Genomic DNA, 14693 nt, shown 5'->3' on the forward strand with positions numbered 1-14693 from the left:
AAAGAGAGAGAGGCAGAGCGAGGACAGAGCTAGGGAAGGTTACACACACACATGTATGAATACAATCACACTAATAAAGGGGCGGGAGATAGGAAGGATAATAGGAGAAAGCGTGATATGGAAACAAATGATTGAGAAAGAAATAGCAAAACCGTAAAATGTGAGGAGAGCTGAGTGAGTGTGAGATTGCAGCCCAGTGTCAGTCACAGCCTGCCAGCCAATAGCAGTGCAGGGGCGGGCTGCCGCAGCTGAGGCTCTGAGCGCGCTGGGACAGCAGTGATAATCAGACACAGACCGGGTTACACCAGTGTCTCTGCTCTCCCCCCAATCCCCTGCTGCTGCTGGATTAAAAGCAGCGCTGCGCTCCCTCTGCACAGCGGGAGTTAGGACCGGTGCCCCGCGCACAGCCTGCACCAGGGAAGCCAGGGAGCTCTGTGTACACACACACACACACACACACACACACCAGCGCCAGGATGGACATGCTGCAGGCGAGGATGCTGCGCTCCATTCCCTGGGTTATCTTCAGTGGGATTGCTGCTGTGTGCCTCCTGCAAGGTAAAGGACCACGTCTTGTTCCCTCTGCTCTCCCCTGGGGGGGGGGGGTTCTTCTTGTTATGCAGGGAAAGTGTTCCGCAGGGGTAGCCCCTTATTATTGTGTGGAGGCCTGAGGGGGGGTATCCCCTTTTTTTTATTAAAAAAAGGACCCTCTAAAGGCACCTGGAGCCCCCCAATTCGCGTATAGGATGGTTTGAATCAGGGATCATGTGTGATAAAACTCATGACTACATTGGGAATACACCACTTTTGTTTATTTTTTCCTTTTTAAAACCCACTTAAAGATATGAGCTGTGCATTGGGCTCTGATGTTTATCACGAAATATCACAGACGTGTACATAGGAGTCAGTGGTTGTTCTTCCCTTGAATATCACTATCGCACCATATGATGCAGGCAACTTACAGCGCTGTCTTATCTCAACTCAGACCATTCTGTAGTGTAGCTCGCTATCTCCCATCACTTAGATTGCAAGCTCTCTGGGGAAGGGATTCCCTGTTCCCAGGGTGCATTTATAAGACGTGCGGGTTTCATCCCTCTGTTGCCTTGCATCATTGCATTCTTTATGTTGTTTATATGCACTGTAGAGAGCATTGTACATAAATGGAAAATAAAAGATAGAGGTGGGTATAAGGAAGAGGGGGCAGGTTTATTAAATCCTCATAAAATGTGACTGTAATCCCTTCAGGGACCAAAAGAGCATTGCAGTTCCGCCGCTAGCCACTTTGATCCTTTTCCGCTAGCCACTTTGATCCTTTTGCTGATGGGGACACTTGCAGTGAAATGGTTAATTGGAATAAAAAAAGCTTTGAAGATGTCAAATATGTTGTACAGTGTAAAGTTCAGCTCCAGAATTACACCCTCTGCTTGTCTGGGCTTGATGGGTTCATAGAATTGCTTTGCACTGCAGTACCAGCAGGGTCTCTTTGCAATATGTGACTCTCCAGCATCACATGGGTTAATGCGCCTGCTCTGTGAGTCACCGGCACAAAGGGTTAACAAAACAAAAAACCTGGCAGTGAGATTCTCTGTGCATAGCTTTTTCTCTGGCATTGGCAAGGTTACATAGCCAAGCAGTTTATGAAAGACTCCTTGTTTACTGGCGAGATGTTTGTTACACCCCTTCAGGCTCAGGGTAGGGGTCACTTGGTGACCTCACTACAAGCTGGATGGGAAGGCTTGTTAGTGGGACTGCATTGCACAGTCCTGCCCTGAGTTTAGAAGAGGATGGATCTGGATGCTTATTGAAAGCTATATAGAGTCTGGCTAAGTGAATGCACAAGCTGCAATAAAGAACATGTTACATACAGCAGTTTGTGCTGTGTGTACCTGCAAGTATCCCAGTATCTTTACAGGTGTTTCCACTTACATGAGGGGACCTGTTTATTTGCATTTGTTGACCTACTGTATGTGTCTATTAATGTGTGAGGAACTGACTCTATTATCTATCTATCTATCTATCTATCTATCTATCTATCTATCTATCTATCTATCTGTATTTGTATAGCTGTTGGCATGTGTTAATGTGTATGAACGAAAAGTGCCTGTGCTTGTGTGGATGCCAATATATTCATGTATGCGTGTGTGCGCATTTGTCCATGTGTGTTGGGAATACTGTGATATTGATCTGTAATTCCTGTCAGCATCTCTAAAGTTGAATAGATTGTGATATACCAATACAGATGGCATAGGAATACGATGCATGATATTTGATCTTTTCTATAAAAATAAGAAAACAAGCAGTTTGCACAATTAAATTAAGAGACTAAAATGCCAGCAGGTATGCAATTAAAACAATCATGTTCTCAGAACGCTGCTTGTTTTTGTACTTGCTTTTGAATTGAGTTAATGTGGCCTTTTCATTTTGTTCATCATCATATTGAATTGTTCCCTTATATCTATTTTGCACATTTCGCATGCCTGGTCACCTGTTACGCCAGGTTGAACACCTCATCCGATGTAATTTTTTTATTTTTTTACCCTAGTGTGCATTACTATGCGTCCTGTGTCTCTGTGTATACACATAAATGGGCTCATTTAAAGATCGATTGACGGTTGCAACATAAAGCAGTTGCAGGTTGTATAGTGACAGTGAGGCTGAAAGTGTGCAGCAATTGTGTTTGTACATACTGTAGCAATAATGTGTTTGTATATATATATATATATGCAAAAGCAAAGGGCAGTTGGCACACTGAAAACAAATAATCCACTGATGCTTGTCCCATATATGCACATACACAGAAAGAATACTAAAGTATTTGTTTTGAATACAACATCTTTGGATTTCCCTGGCTGTGTGCTGTCTCGTTTTTCCCGGACCCCCATCTGGTAAATTCTTTCTGTGTATATATAGGTAAGAAATGGGGCTATAGTTCTATCCTCCTCCTGTGTGTAAACTCTGCTAAGGGCAGATTGCCAGGAGTTGATATGGGTTTCCCCCGCTTATGACACTGGGTTGTGTGAGTGAAGGTAGGTCACGTGACCCTGAGATTGCTGAGAGCAACAGGACAGGTTTTCAGCGAAGCAGAGCTGAAAGATGTAGGTACACTTTCAGAGCAAGCGCTGCAGAAGGAAGGGCATTTTTGCAGACTAGGGGTAGTCAGGAGAGACCGTCCTCTCGCACAGTACACCCTAGGTGCCCTAGGAGGGTGATGTAAATTTGGATAAAGAGGCTATAGCTTTTCTAGTCGCCTTGTGGCAGAGAGTGTAGGATTCCTGTGGGGGTTGCCTGTTAACAAGGTCAGGGACTTCAGCATAGGGTCTGCACTATGAGTGGCCAAAAGTAGGTTGACGCCCAGTACTTAGGAATGCCAAGTACACTAGCCAGTATCCAGAAAACACACCACAGAGTGCTTGTAATGAACCGTCAGCGAGTGCGGTGTACTAGGAGAGAGTTCTGCTTACCCTGGGGTATGCCATGCGTTATATTCATTGGCTAGAGCACCATTAAGTGTAGTAAGTGTCTAGGAACGAGTTACACCATAGACACTGAGAGTAGCGCTATCGTGGGTTTAGAGGGCTCACTAAAGATGGCGACGAGAGATACATGTGCTCTGCGGGGCATGGAGGAGTTTAAAGTGGCGACAGCTGCGTCATTCACTGCAACGCGGGTTGCTGCCGATCCAAAATGGCGACTGCTGCCAAGCCTAGATTGCGCACGTGCTGCGTGCAAGCAGGCTGTAAAATAAATGTGGCGAGAGATGTGCAGGGGTTTGGCGCCAAACCCAGATCCCCAGCCAAAAGAAGGGAGCGGCGCGAAAGCCGAAGCCACACCCACCTGTGCAGTGACTGGCGACGGACAAAGCCACGTCACAGAGAGAGAGAGAGTGCCCCTCCTCTTGTTTCCACCAGAGCGAGGGGGCACACCAAGAACCACTACAAATAGTCCTCCCCAGCGGAAGGAGGGACAGGAAGTGAGGCTGAGGAACTTCACTTCTGCTTGACTGGAGAAGGAGCTAAGTGCGAAACCAGCAAGCTGAGCGAATCAACCCCCATGCAAAAGATGGCTGACCTAAGCGTAACCACTTATCAGCTTCCAGGAGGCTTCCTGGTTGTGGAGGTTGATGGCCGAGAATATCTGCGGTACCTGTGCGTCCAATGCAGGTCACCCGGACCGGCCCCAAGTACCACGGCACGGTGCCAACAGTGTGGCACGTTCTACCTATGGCCTATCGAGCCATGCCCTACAATAAAGACCCCGCGAGATGCCTCTCCAGCGACGCTGATCGAGGTAGAGGAGGCGGATGCGAAGGCTACCCTGGTCCCATATGTCACCCCTGCGGTAGGGACCCAGGCCCAGCCACCAAGAGATGTCCCGATGGAGGAGAGCGCGACCGCAGTGGAGGTAACGGAGCGGGCCCGTTTCGTTCCCATACCCACTGGCGGTGCTGCAAGGACTCGAGGTGATTCCCCAGCGGAGGAGCCGTTGCAGTCCTCGTCGGATGAGAGAGATAGCCTGTCATCGGTGGTGATGCGCCGGCCGGCAGACCACCCCAGCTCTAAAGAAGTCCCACTTACCCCTGAGATGGAGCAGACGAGTCCGGAGACCCCCGACGGCGAGCGCTGGTGCGGCCTGAACCGCGTAGAAGTCCCACGGCCGTGGCGTCTCCCAGTGCGGCGGAGATGGGATCCGAGACGGCTCCGGAGGAACCGCAGAGCATCGCAAGACAGCGGAGCGGTAAGAGGACACCACCACCCCCTTATTCCCGCCAGGTGAAGGAGGAACCTGTGGAGAGAGAATGGCTTGAGGCCTACCTACCCGTCCGCGACCCTGATGGTCCACCACCGCCCCTTCCAGTCCTCAACGCACTTCCGGTGCGAGACCAAGGAGCGGATGGAGATTCCGCGGTGACCAGCGATGACGTCACTTCCGGGTCAGACTGGCGCAGAGGCCCAGAAGCTTTGATTGCTTCCATAAGGAGAGCTGGGCTGGAAGCCGAGTTCAACGAGTTTAAAGCCCAAGTAGCCAAGCGAGGAGCACGAAGTGCTGCCGAAAGAGCCAGTAAGAAATTACCTGCAGGTCGTGGCATTGCCCGACTCAGAGACACTATAATGGACTTTGGCGATCCCATGGTCACCGCCCCTAGCGCCATTGCCCCGGCCACTGCCCCTGCCCCGTCACGTGTCGTGCCACCGGGTCCCAGTGGGAATAAGCTGGATAAGACGCCCAAGTTTTCAACTGATTGGCGGGATTGGGTGACAAGTGATGAGGGTCCTGATGGGGAGATACCATTGTCAAGTGTTGTACATGTACCTAACCCCACTGTGTTTAATCCTGTTCCTAGAGGTAGGGCCCGAGGGTCCCAGTCTACTGCAAAAGAGGGTCCCGTAAGTCCCAAGCCACCTAAGATGAACCCCACGATCTATAAGAATGTCATTAGAGGGAGGCGTAAAGGCTTGCACTCTACAGAGGCAGCGACATCCGGTGTATCTTCCAGAGCAAGTCTGAGGAAGGTATGAGTGTGTCATCCTCATATGAGCACCGAGATAAATGGTGGGCACCGTTATTCACAGGGTATCATGAGGGGATGGACCGCACCAGATTTGTGTTAATAAAGAAAGATATTGTAGATCACTGGTGGGACGTAGGCACCTATTCTCCACAGGAGGTTGCCGATGAACAGGTGGAGAGAAAATATGCAAAAGGTGATTACCCCCAAAGGCTCATCTATTCTGTACGATGGTGTTGCACCTGAGGAGCCACAGTTCTGGGTACTGCCAGGAAAGGCTGGGAACCGGAAACTGACTAAATTAAGTAGGGCAGACAGAGCCATAGTGGCGAGATACCGGCAATCTCATGGATATGAGTTTCCATACGTGCCAGAGCCGATAATGCAGGAGATCGAGGACCAGAGAGATACCTGGCTCAGAGATGCAGTCCTTGAACACTTGAGGATTAAGTTTGGTAGCACTGCCTACATAAGGGAAGATAAAATATGTTCTGTGATAAAGGCTTGGAGTACAGGCAGGAATATATTTAGTATCAATTTAGAGAAAAAGAACCCAGTCTTATAGCACTCATTCACAACAAATGTATAGTCATAAATTTAAAATACTTTATTAATAACTATGAATAAAAATTAGGGTGTTAAAATGTAATTAAATACTATATTGAACAGCACGTGACTGTATCCTTTTGTAACCCACCCTGGTATAGGTCGGTAGATATGGTGTGATCCCTGATTAATACTTGAGATCAGATGCTATAGATTATAGCTACCTAAAATATAGGAGAGGAGCCAAAGAGAGCCCACCGAAAGGACTGTCTCTATGTGAGTGTATCTAGGCGTGTAGTGCGCTCTAGAAGGATACACTCATAGTAATATGGCATGTAATGCGCTTAGTTAGACCTATAAGTATCTCCACCAGATAGAGATTGCACTGGTTTCTATGTAAGTTCACCAGCACTACCAGAGCTAAATCTCTATTAAGGACATATATTGCCCGTTCTCTTGGGTGCAGACTAATAGCCAAGCACTCAAGTATATTGTATATTGTCAGCAAGCTAGAGCATCTAAAGGAGATTACCAAAACACCTTGGAGGTGATGTGAACCCAAATAGGCACTCCCGCATTACTGTGAGTAAGGTATTGGTGATGTCTGCTGTTATAAAGGTGTTGGTGCATTGCCCCTTACAGTTTTGGCACAATATAATCTTGGCAGCCACACATACAGGCATACCCCGCTTTAAGTACACTCACTTTAAGTACACTCGCGAGTAAGTACATATTGCCCAATAGGCAAACGGCAGCTCACGCATGCGCCTGTCATCACGTCCTGAACAGTAATACCAGCTCCCTACCTATACCGAAGCTGTGCGCAAGCGGGGAGACTATAGAGCCTGTTACAGATGCGTTATTTACATCAGTTATGCACGTATATGATGATTGCAGTACAGTACATGCATCGATAAGTGGGAAAAGATAGTGCTTCACTTTAAGTACATTTTCGCATTTACATACATGCTCCGGTACCATTGCGTACGTTAATGCGGGGTATGCCTGTATACACTTTGCGTACATAGGTAATCACCCTTAGCCTGACACGGTCATATACAGAAGGTGGAGGCATTTAAGCTTCCCCTGATGTGCATGTTTTCATCTGGGATCGCGCTATATACTATTATCGCGGGACCCTCTATGCTCCAAGGAGTCTTTGATCCACTCACCTTACAGACAGGCATGTGCTCGAGCACATCGGCACTGATATAACCAGGATCAGTGCTGATGTAGGGGACTATGCGATCACCAGTTAGACCGGCTCCCCACTTCACAATTTTGTGCATATTATTGCTCTATACTCCTAGAGAGGGGGGAAGGGGTGTTTTGGGGCATTGACCTCACCTTACAATTAACCCCCTGTGTACCCTACTCCAGTACTAGCTGTTATTGTTGGCAAGTGCATCTATTTCCTACCTGTTGAGTAGCTTCTCAGCTGTTTATGTGCATATATTAGCCCTAACAGTTAGCGCAACTATCATACTCACCCACGCAACACTGTGGAGGTTGCTTTTACATTAGCCTCCACCTTACATGCCATATTACTATGAGTGTATCCTTCTAGAGCGCACTACACGCCTAGATACACTCACATAGAGACAGTCCTTTCGGTGGGCTCTCTTTGGCTCCTCTCCTATATTTTAGGTAGCTATAATCTATAGCATCTGATCTGATCTCAAGTATTAATCAGGGATCACACCATATCTACCCACCTATACCAGGGTGGGTTACTAAAGGATACAGTCACGTGCTGTTCAATATAGTATTTAATTACGTTTTAACACCCTCATTTTTATTCATAGTTATTAATAAAGTATTTTAAATTTATCACTATACATTTGTTGTGAATGAGTGCTATAAGACTGGGTTCTTTTTCTCTAAATTGATACTATCACGTCTCCATCCAGTCAGCACCTCACAGGTTAACACCAGCAGTGCGGGTTCTCTTTACGTGTAGGAATATATTTATGCATAACATCCTGTACAGACTGGAGAATGGGCCTGTACAACCCTTCTTTGTTAAAATTGTGGATCACAACGGGCGGGAAGTGAAGAAGCCTGATCCCCGTCATTATTATTGAGTTAGGGTTTTCCATGTTGGGAGTTCCCCATTGTGTTATGTCGCCATCATGGGTGTTACAGTCTAGTGTACACAATATTGATTAATTATGTTTTGTATGTTCACAGATTGTTCACCTGCAGGATGGTCCAGCAAATTAGGTCCAAGTGGGGACCATTGGATTCCACCTTAGGGAGAGAGTAGCCCTGGTAAGAAATGGGGCTATAGTTCTATCCTCCTCCTGTGTGTAAACTCTGCTAAGGGCAGATTTCCAGGAGTTGATATGGGTTTCCCCCGCTTATGACACTGGGTTGTGTGAGTGAAGGTAGGTCACGTGACTCTGTGTCCAATCAAGAGACACAGGGGCGGTGCCTACTGGAGGTTACATAAAGCAGTGTCACTTCCTATTTAGACACAAGTGTGAAGTGTTAGAGTGATAGTGTTAGGAAGCAGAGGAGTGATCAGCTCCTGAGTAGAGCTGATCTAACTATAGTTAGGGAGGTGGACCAAATACCTCTCATCCTGCATAGGGGATGAGGGAAGAGCTAGCCCCACTCTGGATGCCTTTGGTCCAGAGTGGTGGCAGGGAGGACCCTCACAAGGGAGAACAGTTAGTGGACTGTGAATCACTGTACCTGTCGGCTGCTGCTGCTGCTGCCCTAGAGAATAAAGAGACTGCTGCATTTAAAGATAATCCTTGTGTGAGACTGGAATCTCTCATCCCTGTGGGGAAACTCTGTGGTAAGGATTCCACCCCGCATTCCTGGGGCTTACTATAGATGGAGGCGCTGCACTATTGAACCAGAACGAATGCATCCACCCCAGTAACCTGTTCCTGTTATCCCCCATGTCATCGCGGGAGACTCAGGCCCTCCTGTTGCCAGCAGGTATGCACCACACAGAGACACCTAGCCAGATCCCAGAACACCTTAGGGGACCCTATCTGAGATTGGGAGGGGGAAGAGGGGCTAGATATATATGTATACACACACACACACACACACATATATGGTATGTTTATATATGTATGTATCTATTTAATGTGGGTGTATATGCAGTATGTGACAAACAAGTCAATAATTGGTCAAATTCTATAACTTCCCCTTATCAGATATGCTGGAGGGTTCTTAAATATTTTGCTTGATTATATAATTACATTGAAAATGTAAGCTATGGATTCCACATTATATTGAAAGCTGTCATATTGTACATGTTCTGTTTTAAAATCTGTTTATGTATTTGCACATGTGAATAGAATATGAACAGCTCTTTGATATATTGGTACTGGCACCTGTATATACGTATTGTGTAAGTTATATACAAACATGTCCTTTATATTGTAATATGTAATTTGTTTCTCTACAAAGCACACACTTTTGTAATTTGCTTTGGTGTAGTATGTTCCTCTATGAAGCATGGCATGTTATGAACTGCTCACATGCCTGTATATTACAATATCATTCCATGATGCTATAAGAGAGGCCAAAATAAGAAAATATGCAAAGGACCCGTAAATAGTGATGGTAAAACAGATCAAGTAGTGCCTAAGCTTTTACCATAATGTGGGATAGGTAGGTTGGCCAAATGGCCCTCATCTTCTGATGGTTTCTATCTTCTATGCGGTATTGGATATGCACTTATGTCTCATTTCAACTCTTTCATTGGCAGAGATGGGATGATTAAGGTGTGATAGGCCCTTATTCTGTAAACTACTATAGAACTGCATGGAAAGCACAATTAAAGCCAATAAGTTGTGTATGTGACAACGCTGGATTGGCACTAAGAGCTATAGCCCGGCAGTTATCAGTGTGATCTGCGCTATCACGCCCAAATTGGCTATATCGGACATTAAATTTAATGGCAGTTATCGTCGATTTGGGCGTGATAGTTCGGATTGCGCTTGTGTCTAATTCAGTTGTTAGCGGTCTACCCACACCCACACCCACATACACTGGCATATGCATACATGTACAGACCCAGGGCAGACGAGAGGGGGGGGGGGGAAGCCGGTACAAATTACCAGGGCCCAGCGGTCCGGATGGGGCTCGGAGCCCGACTATGTGGCACATGATTCATTATTTGTCACTCCTTGCTGCTGCCCTCCTTCTCCTTCTTAACCGCAGCGTCAAATGACGGCGTGGACGTCACCAACGTGACGTCAGACGGCGTCTCATTACCATGGCAATGTGACGTCACAGCGTCAAACGGTGTCACAACATCGCGGTACCATTGCAATGCGACGCTGTGCAATGTCACGTTGGGGATGTCCACGGCGTCATTTGACGCTGCAGTTCAGAAGGAGAAAGAGGGTGGCAGTGAGGAGGCGGGCGCCACAGCTACGTGCGGGAGCGAAAAGAGCTGCAAAGGGGCCCGAAATTTTTTTTCCCAGGGGTTCAGACCCTCTCTCGGCGGCCCGGTACAGACCCACACATATATAGACTCTTATATATATGCACACAGATATCCCTGCACATAATATATAAGGGATATATCATGTCTAAAAGGTGGTTGCGTTCATATAGGTATATGACATATTGTATTATATATTGTATATTATATATTATACATATACATATTATTAATACATATTATATATTATATATTGCTTAAACATATGAACCCGAAATCACAAACTATGAACATGTATAGCGTTTGTTTGTATACTTTATAAGTGATACACAATAGAAAATAACTAATTATATATATATATATGTGTATATATGTATCAAATGGAAATATTACTGTATGCTCATTTGCATGTCATGTGCTTCCACTGCAGCAAGGGATTCTGGGAAATGACATGCAAATTAGCGCACCGTGCCACCTTTTGCTTCTAATCCATTTTGACATGGACCCCTATACGCTTAAGATTGCTGCATTGCACAGCTTTTCAGCACAGCCTGGGTTAAGATGCCGAGCCAGTAAACTTACCCACAGACAGCTGTTCAGACCTTTTGGGTCTCATCAGTGTGAGGCTGGTTATACTGGCTTTGCAATTTGAAGCTTGGATAGGCATCCACCACACATTAGTTTTATTTATGTGTGTGTGTGTGTGTGTGTGTGTGTGTGTGTGTGTGTGTGTGTGTATATATATATATACACACTTATATAATCACTTACAAACATTGCTAGACCTAGATAAGATATCCACAACCATGAACTAAGGCAGAACTCTCATACACAGTATATTCATACACACCAACAATATATAAAGAGGCATAACACATTTACTGTACACCGTCATATACACCTAAGAAGTCATAGATATACACACAGACAGCTTATATACAGTGTACACAGATATACTTTCAGCCATGTATGCACATATCTGTACAATTATTAGAGTGCAAATTTAAGTCTGATGGATGTTGCAAACATTTTTGTCACTGTCTTTCATTCTAAGTTTAAAAAATAAAAACCGCCAGATATGGACTGTATAATGCACAAAGAGATACAACATTGCCTGTCACGAAAAGAGACAGAGGAGTAATTTATGGGCACTATTTATCATGTTAGAGTGTTACTAGTGTTCGTCCACAGGGATCAATGTTGGGGTCACTGTTGTCTACACATTTAATGACATTAAGGAGAAGGTTGAAAATATAGTCTCAACTGTTGCAGATGAAACCAAGTTACTGTATGCTACAATGTAAACACAGGGGAGGATGGAAATGGATAGCAGAGACCCTGAGAGAGAGTGCTTAATTGGGCAGATAAAGAGCAATTGAAAGAATGACTTTTTAATACATTTCTTCAGCAAAACAATACCTAAAGGAAGCAGAAATCTCCAGCTTTAACACACAAAAAAGAATTTGGGCTAAATCTCCTGAGGAAAAGGTTGAACTGTGCAGTCTCACATACTGTAGGATCAATCTGAGATCATTGCAATTTGTTTAATACAGTAGGTTTAAATATATATTTTTAATCAGAATACAGTATGCAGGAATATGTTTAAATATTGTATCCCGGACATTATGGTTGATTTTAATGCAATTATACGTATCTCTTCCGAATCCAGTTACTTCTCCTAACTAGATATATGACAAATAGGATGCCTATGAAACCCTGAACACATGATCTTTGGGATGTGTTGACAAACTTCCACCTACCGAAGTTTATAGAGAGGGACTTATGTATCAAGACACAAGTGTAGCAATTCTGGGGCAAAAAAGATGCACCATATGTATCAATGAATTGGTTTCAATTGGACTGTTTTCTACGGAACAGTTATTTTCCCTCAGAACTGCTCCACTTTTGCTTGGTGGCCTAGAACATTTGGTCACAACCAAGTGACTGCCAGCATCTATCCGCAAGTGACCTTGTCATAGGGGCACCCAGGCGGTCCAGCGGCAGGGTGGCTGTGGTGGAGGGTCCCCCTGCGGCCAAATGCCGTCGGAGACGTGGTCGCAGCCAGATAGCCGTGGCCAAATGCCCCATTCCGTGCCTTGATACATAATGCCCGTTAGAGTTGAAAATAGTCACAGCGTTTTAAGCTTCCCCACAGCACATTGGACATCAACTTTACAAGAAGTATACAGTTAGGTAGGGGGGGAAATGTGTTATTGTACGGTAAATGGAAAATACAAATCTACAAATGTTTGTACAGGGCAGCAAGGAAGATGATCTGCTTCCTTCAAGTGTTCTGTTTAAAGCAACAACATGAGGGAGAAAGTTATGCCGCCTTGCAACAAAGCTAATTTCTGGCTTATTGTAAATTGCTTTTCCCCATACAGCAGAAATAAAGTACAAGACAAGCCAGATAATGTATTTGTGGCTTACAATTGAAACCAGTTATGTATTTTGATTGGAAATGAGACTATAAGGCATGGGGGATATGATTAGGGTCTATGAATACATAAATAGAGCATGCGGTGAAATGATTGTGTGGGTTTGTTAGTGTACAAGGTGACTTACAGTAACACCAATTGGATAGTGAAAGGTTCAGATAATAATCAGTTAATGAAAGTGGTGCCCCGGGTGTGATCAGACTATGGTGCTTTCTACATAACCAAAACATGGAAATTCCACAGGGAGATTTAAACATGAGATCATTATTCTGCCATTGAATCTCTCTTTTTTTTTTTTTTTTTTTAAAGGAATATTAAATATTGTAACTTTTTTATTTTTCTCTTTTCATCAGATCTGCTGTGTGTGTGTGTGTATAATATATATATATATATATATATATATATATATATATTAAAGGGGGGGGGAAAGAATGAAGATTTGATCACGGCTAACACCTTGTATTTCAGGGTCAAGTCACATTCAAGGACAACACCAAGATTCCTTACATGGACAGAGTTTAGGAACTGGGAACCCCCAAGCTTAAGGCCAGTTGGTTGACCTAGCCGTAGTCTTGTAGTTTTTCGATGGTGAGCATCCACCGCAAGCACTTCTGTCTTATCAGGATTCAACCTCAACCAACTCATCCCCTCTAGGTGCTCAGATAAACAGCTATTGAAAACTGATCATGGGTCCTTAGTACCTGGTGCAAAGGACAAGTAGAGTTGAGTGTCATCTGCATAGCAGTAATAACCCATGCCGTCTCATTATGTCACCTAGTGGCACCATGTACACTGGATGCAACATAGGAGATAGGATAGAACCCTGTGGAGCTCCACTTGACCGGTGCATTGGTGCAGAGGAGAATAGTTGACCCCTCATGCTATTACTTGTATTGTATTGAATTGTATGCCTTTATTTATATAGCGCCATTAATGTACATAGCGCTTCACTTGAGTCCTTACTGCTTAGATGTATTTGCTATATTAGAATTCAACCTAGAAGCAGGATTGGGTATTATGCTTAGTCTGCAATTTGGTATTTATCTGGCCTCTATACATCCCTAGGATTCCTTCGGGACACCAACTCGCCCTATACGTTTTGAGTCTAACGATAACCCATACATACAGACATCAGATCCTAGGGGTGGGAAGTGGGGATGTTCCCAGCTCAACAGCATTTCTGTGGATTTGAATTTCAACAGTCTAGCCTGTTTTGGACTTATCGCTTACTCGCCAGCCCGAATATGTGGGTCACTGGGTGTTTCCGTTTCCTGGACATCAGTGGTGAGATGTTTATGTAATGCTCAGCATTCTAGCTCATCCACTATAGTTCTTTAGGTAAGGGGGGCACAAACTTTTCCTGCTGCGCCCCCCTGTCTTGCTAGCCCCGATAACGTGCCCCCCCCCTCTGCCTTACATCTGCGTCAAATGACGCTGCAGGGTCATGTGACATCATGTCATGTGACCACGGCGTAATTTAACACATGTGACGTCACATGGCCCCGTGGCGTCAAATGACGACGCGTCACACAACTGGCTGAAACAAGGTAAGTAGAGTGCTGCAGGGGCCTCACGCGATCCCCTGGCATTAAAATAAATGCCTTGGGGAAGAGCGCAGGGCCTCTGCAACCGCCCGCGCCCCCCCAGAAGAATCTCCCGCCCCCCCTGGGGGGTGCGCCCCCCCCAATTTGCGCACCGCTGCTTTAGGCCACGAATATATCGCTAACACAGTACTAACATTATCTATCCTGATGTCACACCTTTTGGTTCCATTTTTTTGCACAGAACCCTA

At 45.3% G+C, this 14693-nt stretch overlaps 1 protein-coding gene across 1 annotated transcript in view; it reads left to right on the top strand.

Moving 5' to 3' along the window:
* Nucleotides 1-280: 280 nt before the first annotated feature.
* LOC142496397 (protein CEPU-1-like) overlaps nucleotides 281-14693 on the top strand; it is a 642293-nt gene continuing 627880 nt past the window's right edge. Inside the window, exon 1 of the mRNA XM_075603099.1 lies at nucleotides 281-558. Within this exon, the coding sequence (XP_075459214.1) occupies nucleotides 477-558 (82 nt within the window). The 5' untranslated portion in view covers nucleotides 281-476. The remainder of the gene's footprint in view (nucleotides 559-14693) is intronic.

The sequence above is a fragment of the Ascaphus truei genome, chromosome 6 (genome assembly GCF_040206685.1).
Source record: "Ascaphus truei isolate aAscTru1 chromosome 6, aAscTru1.hap1, whole genome shotgun sequence".
Lineage (NCBI taxonomy): Eukaryota > Metazoa > Chordata > Amphibia > Anura > Ascaphidae > Ascaphus > Ascaphus truei.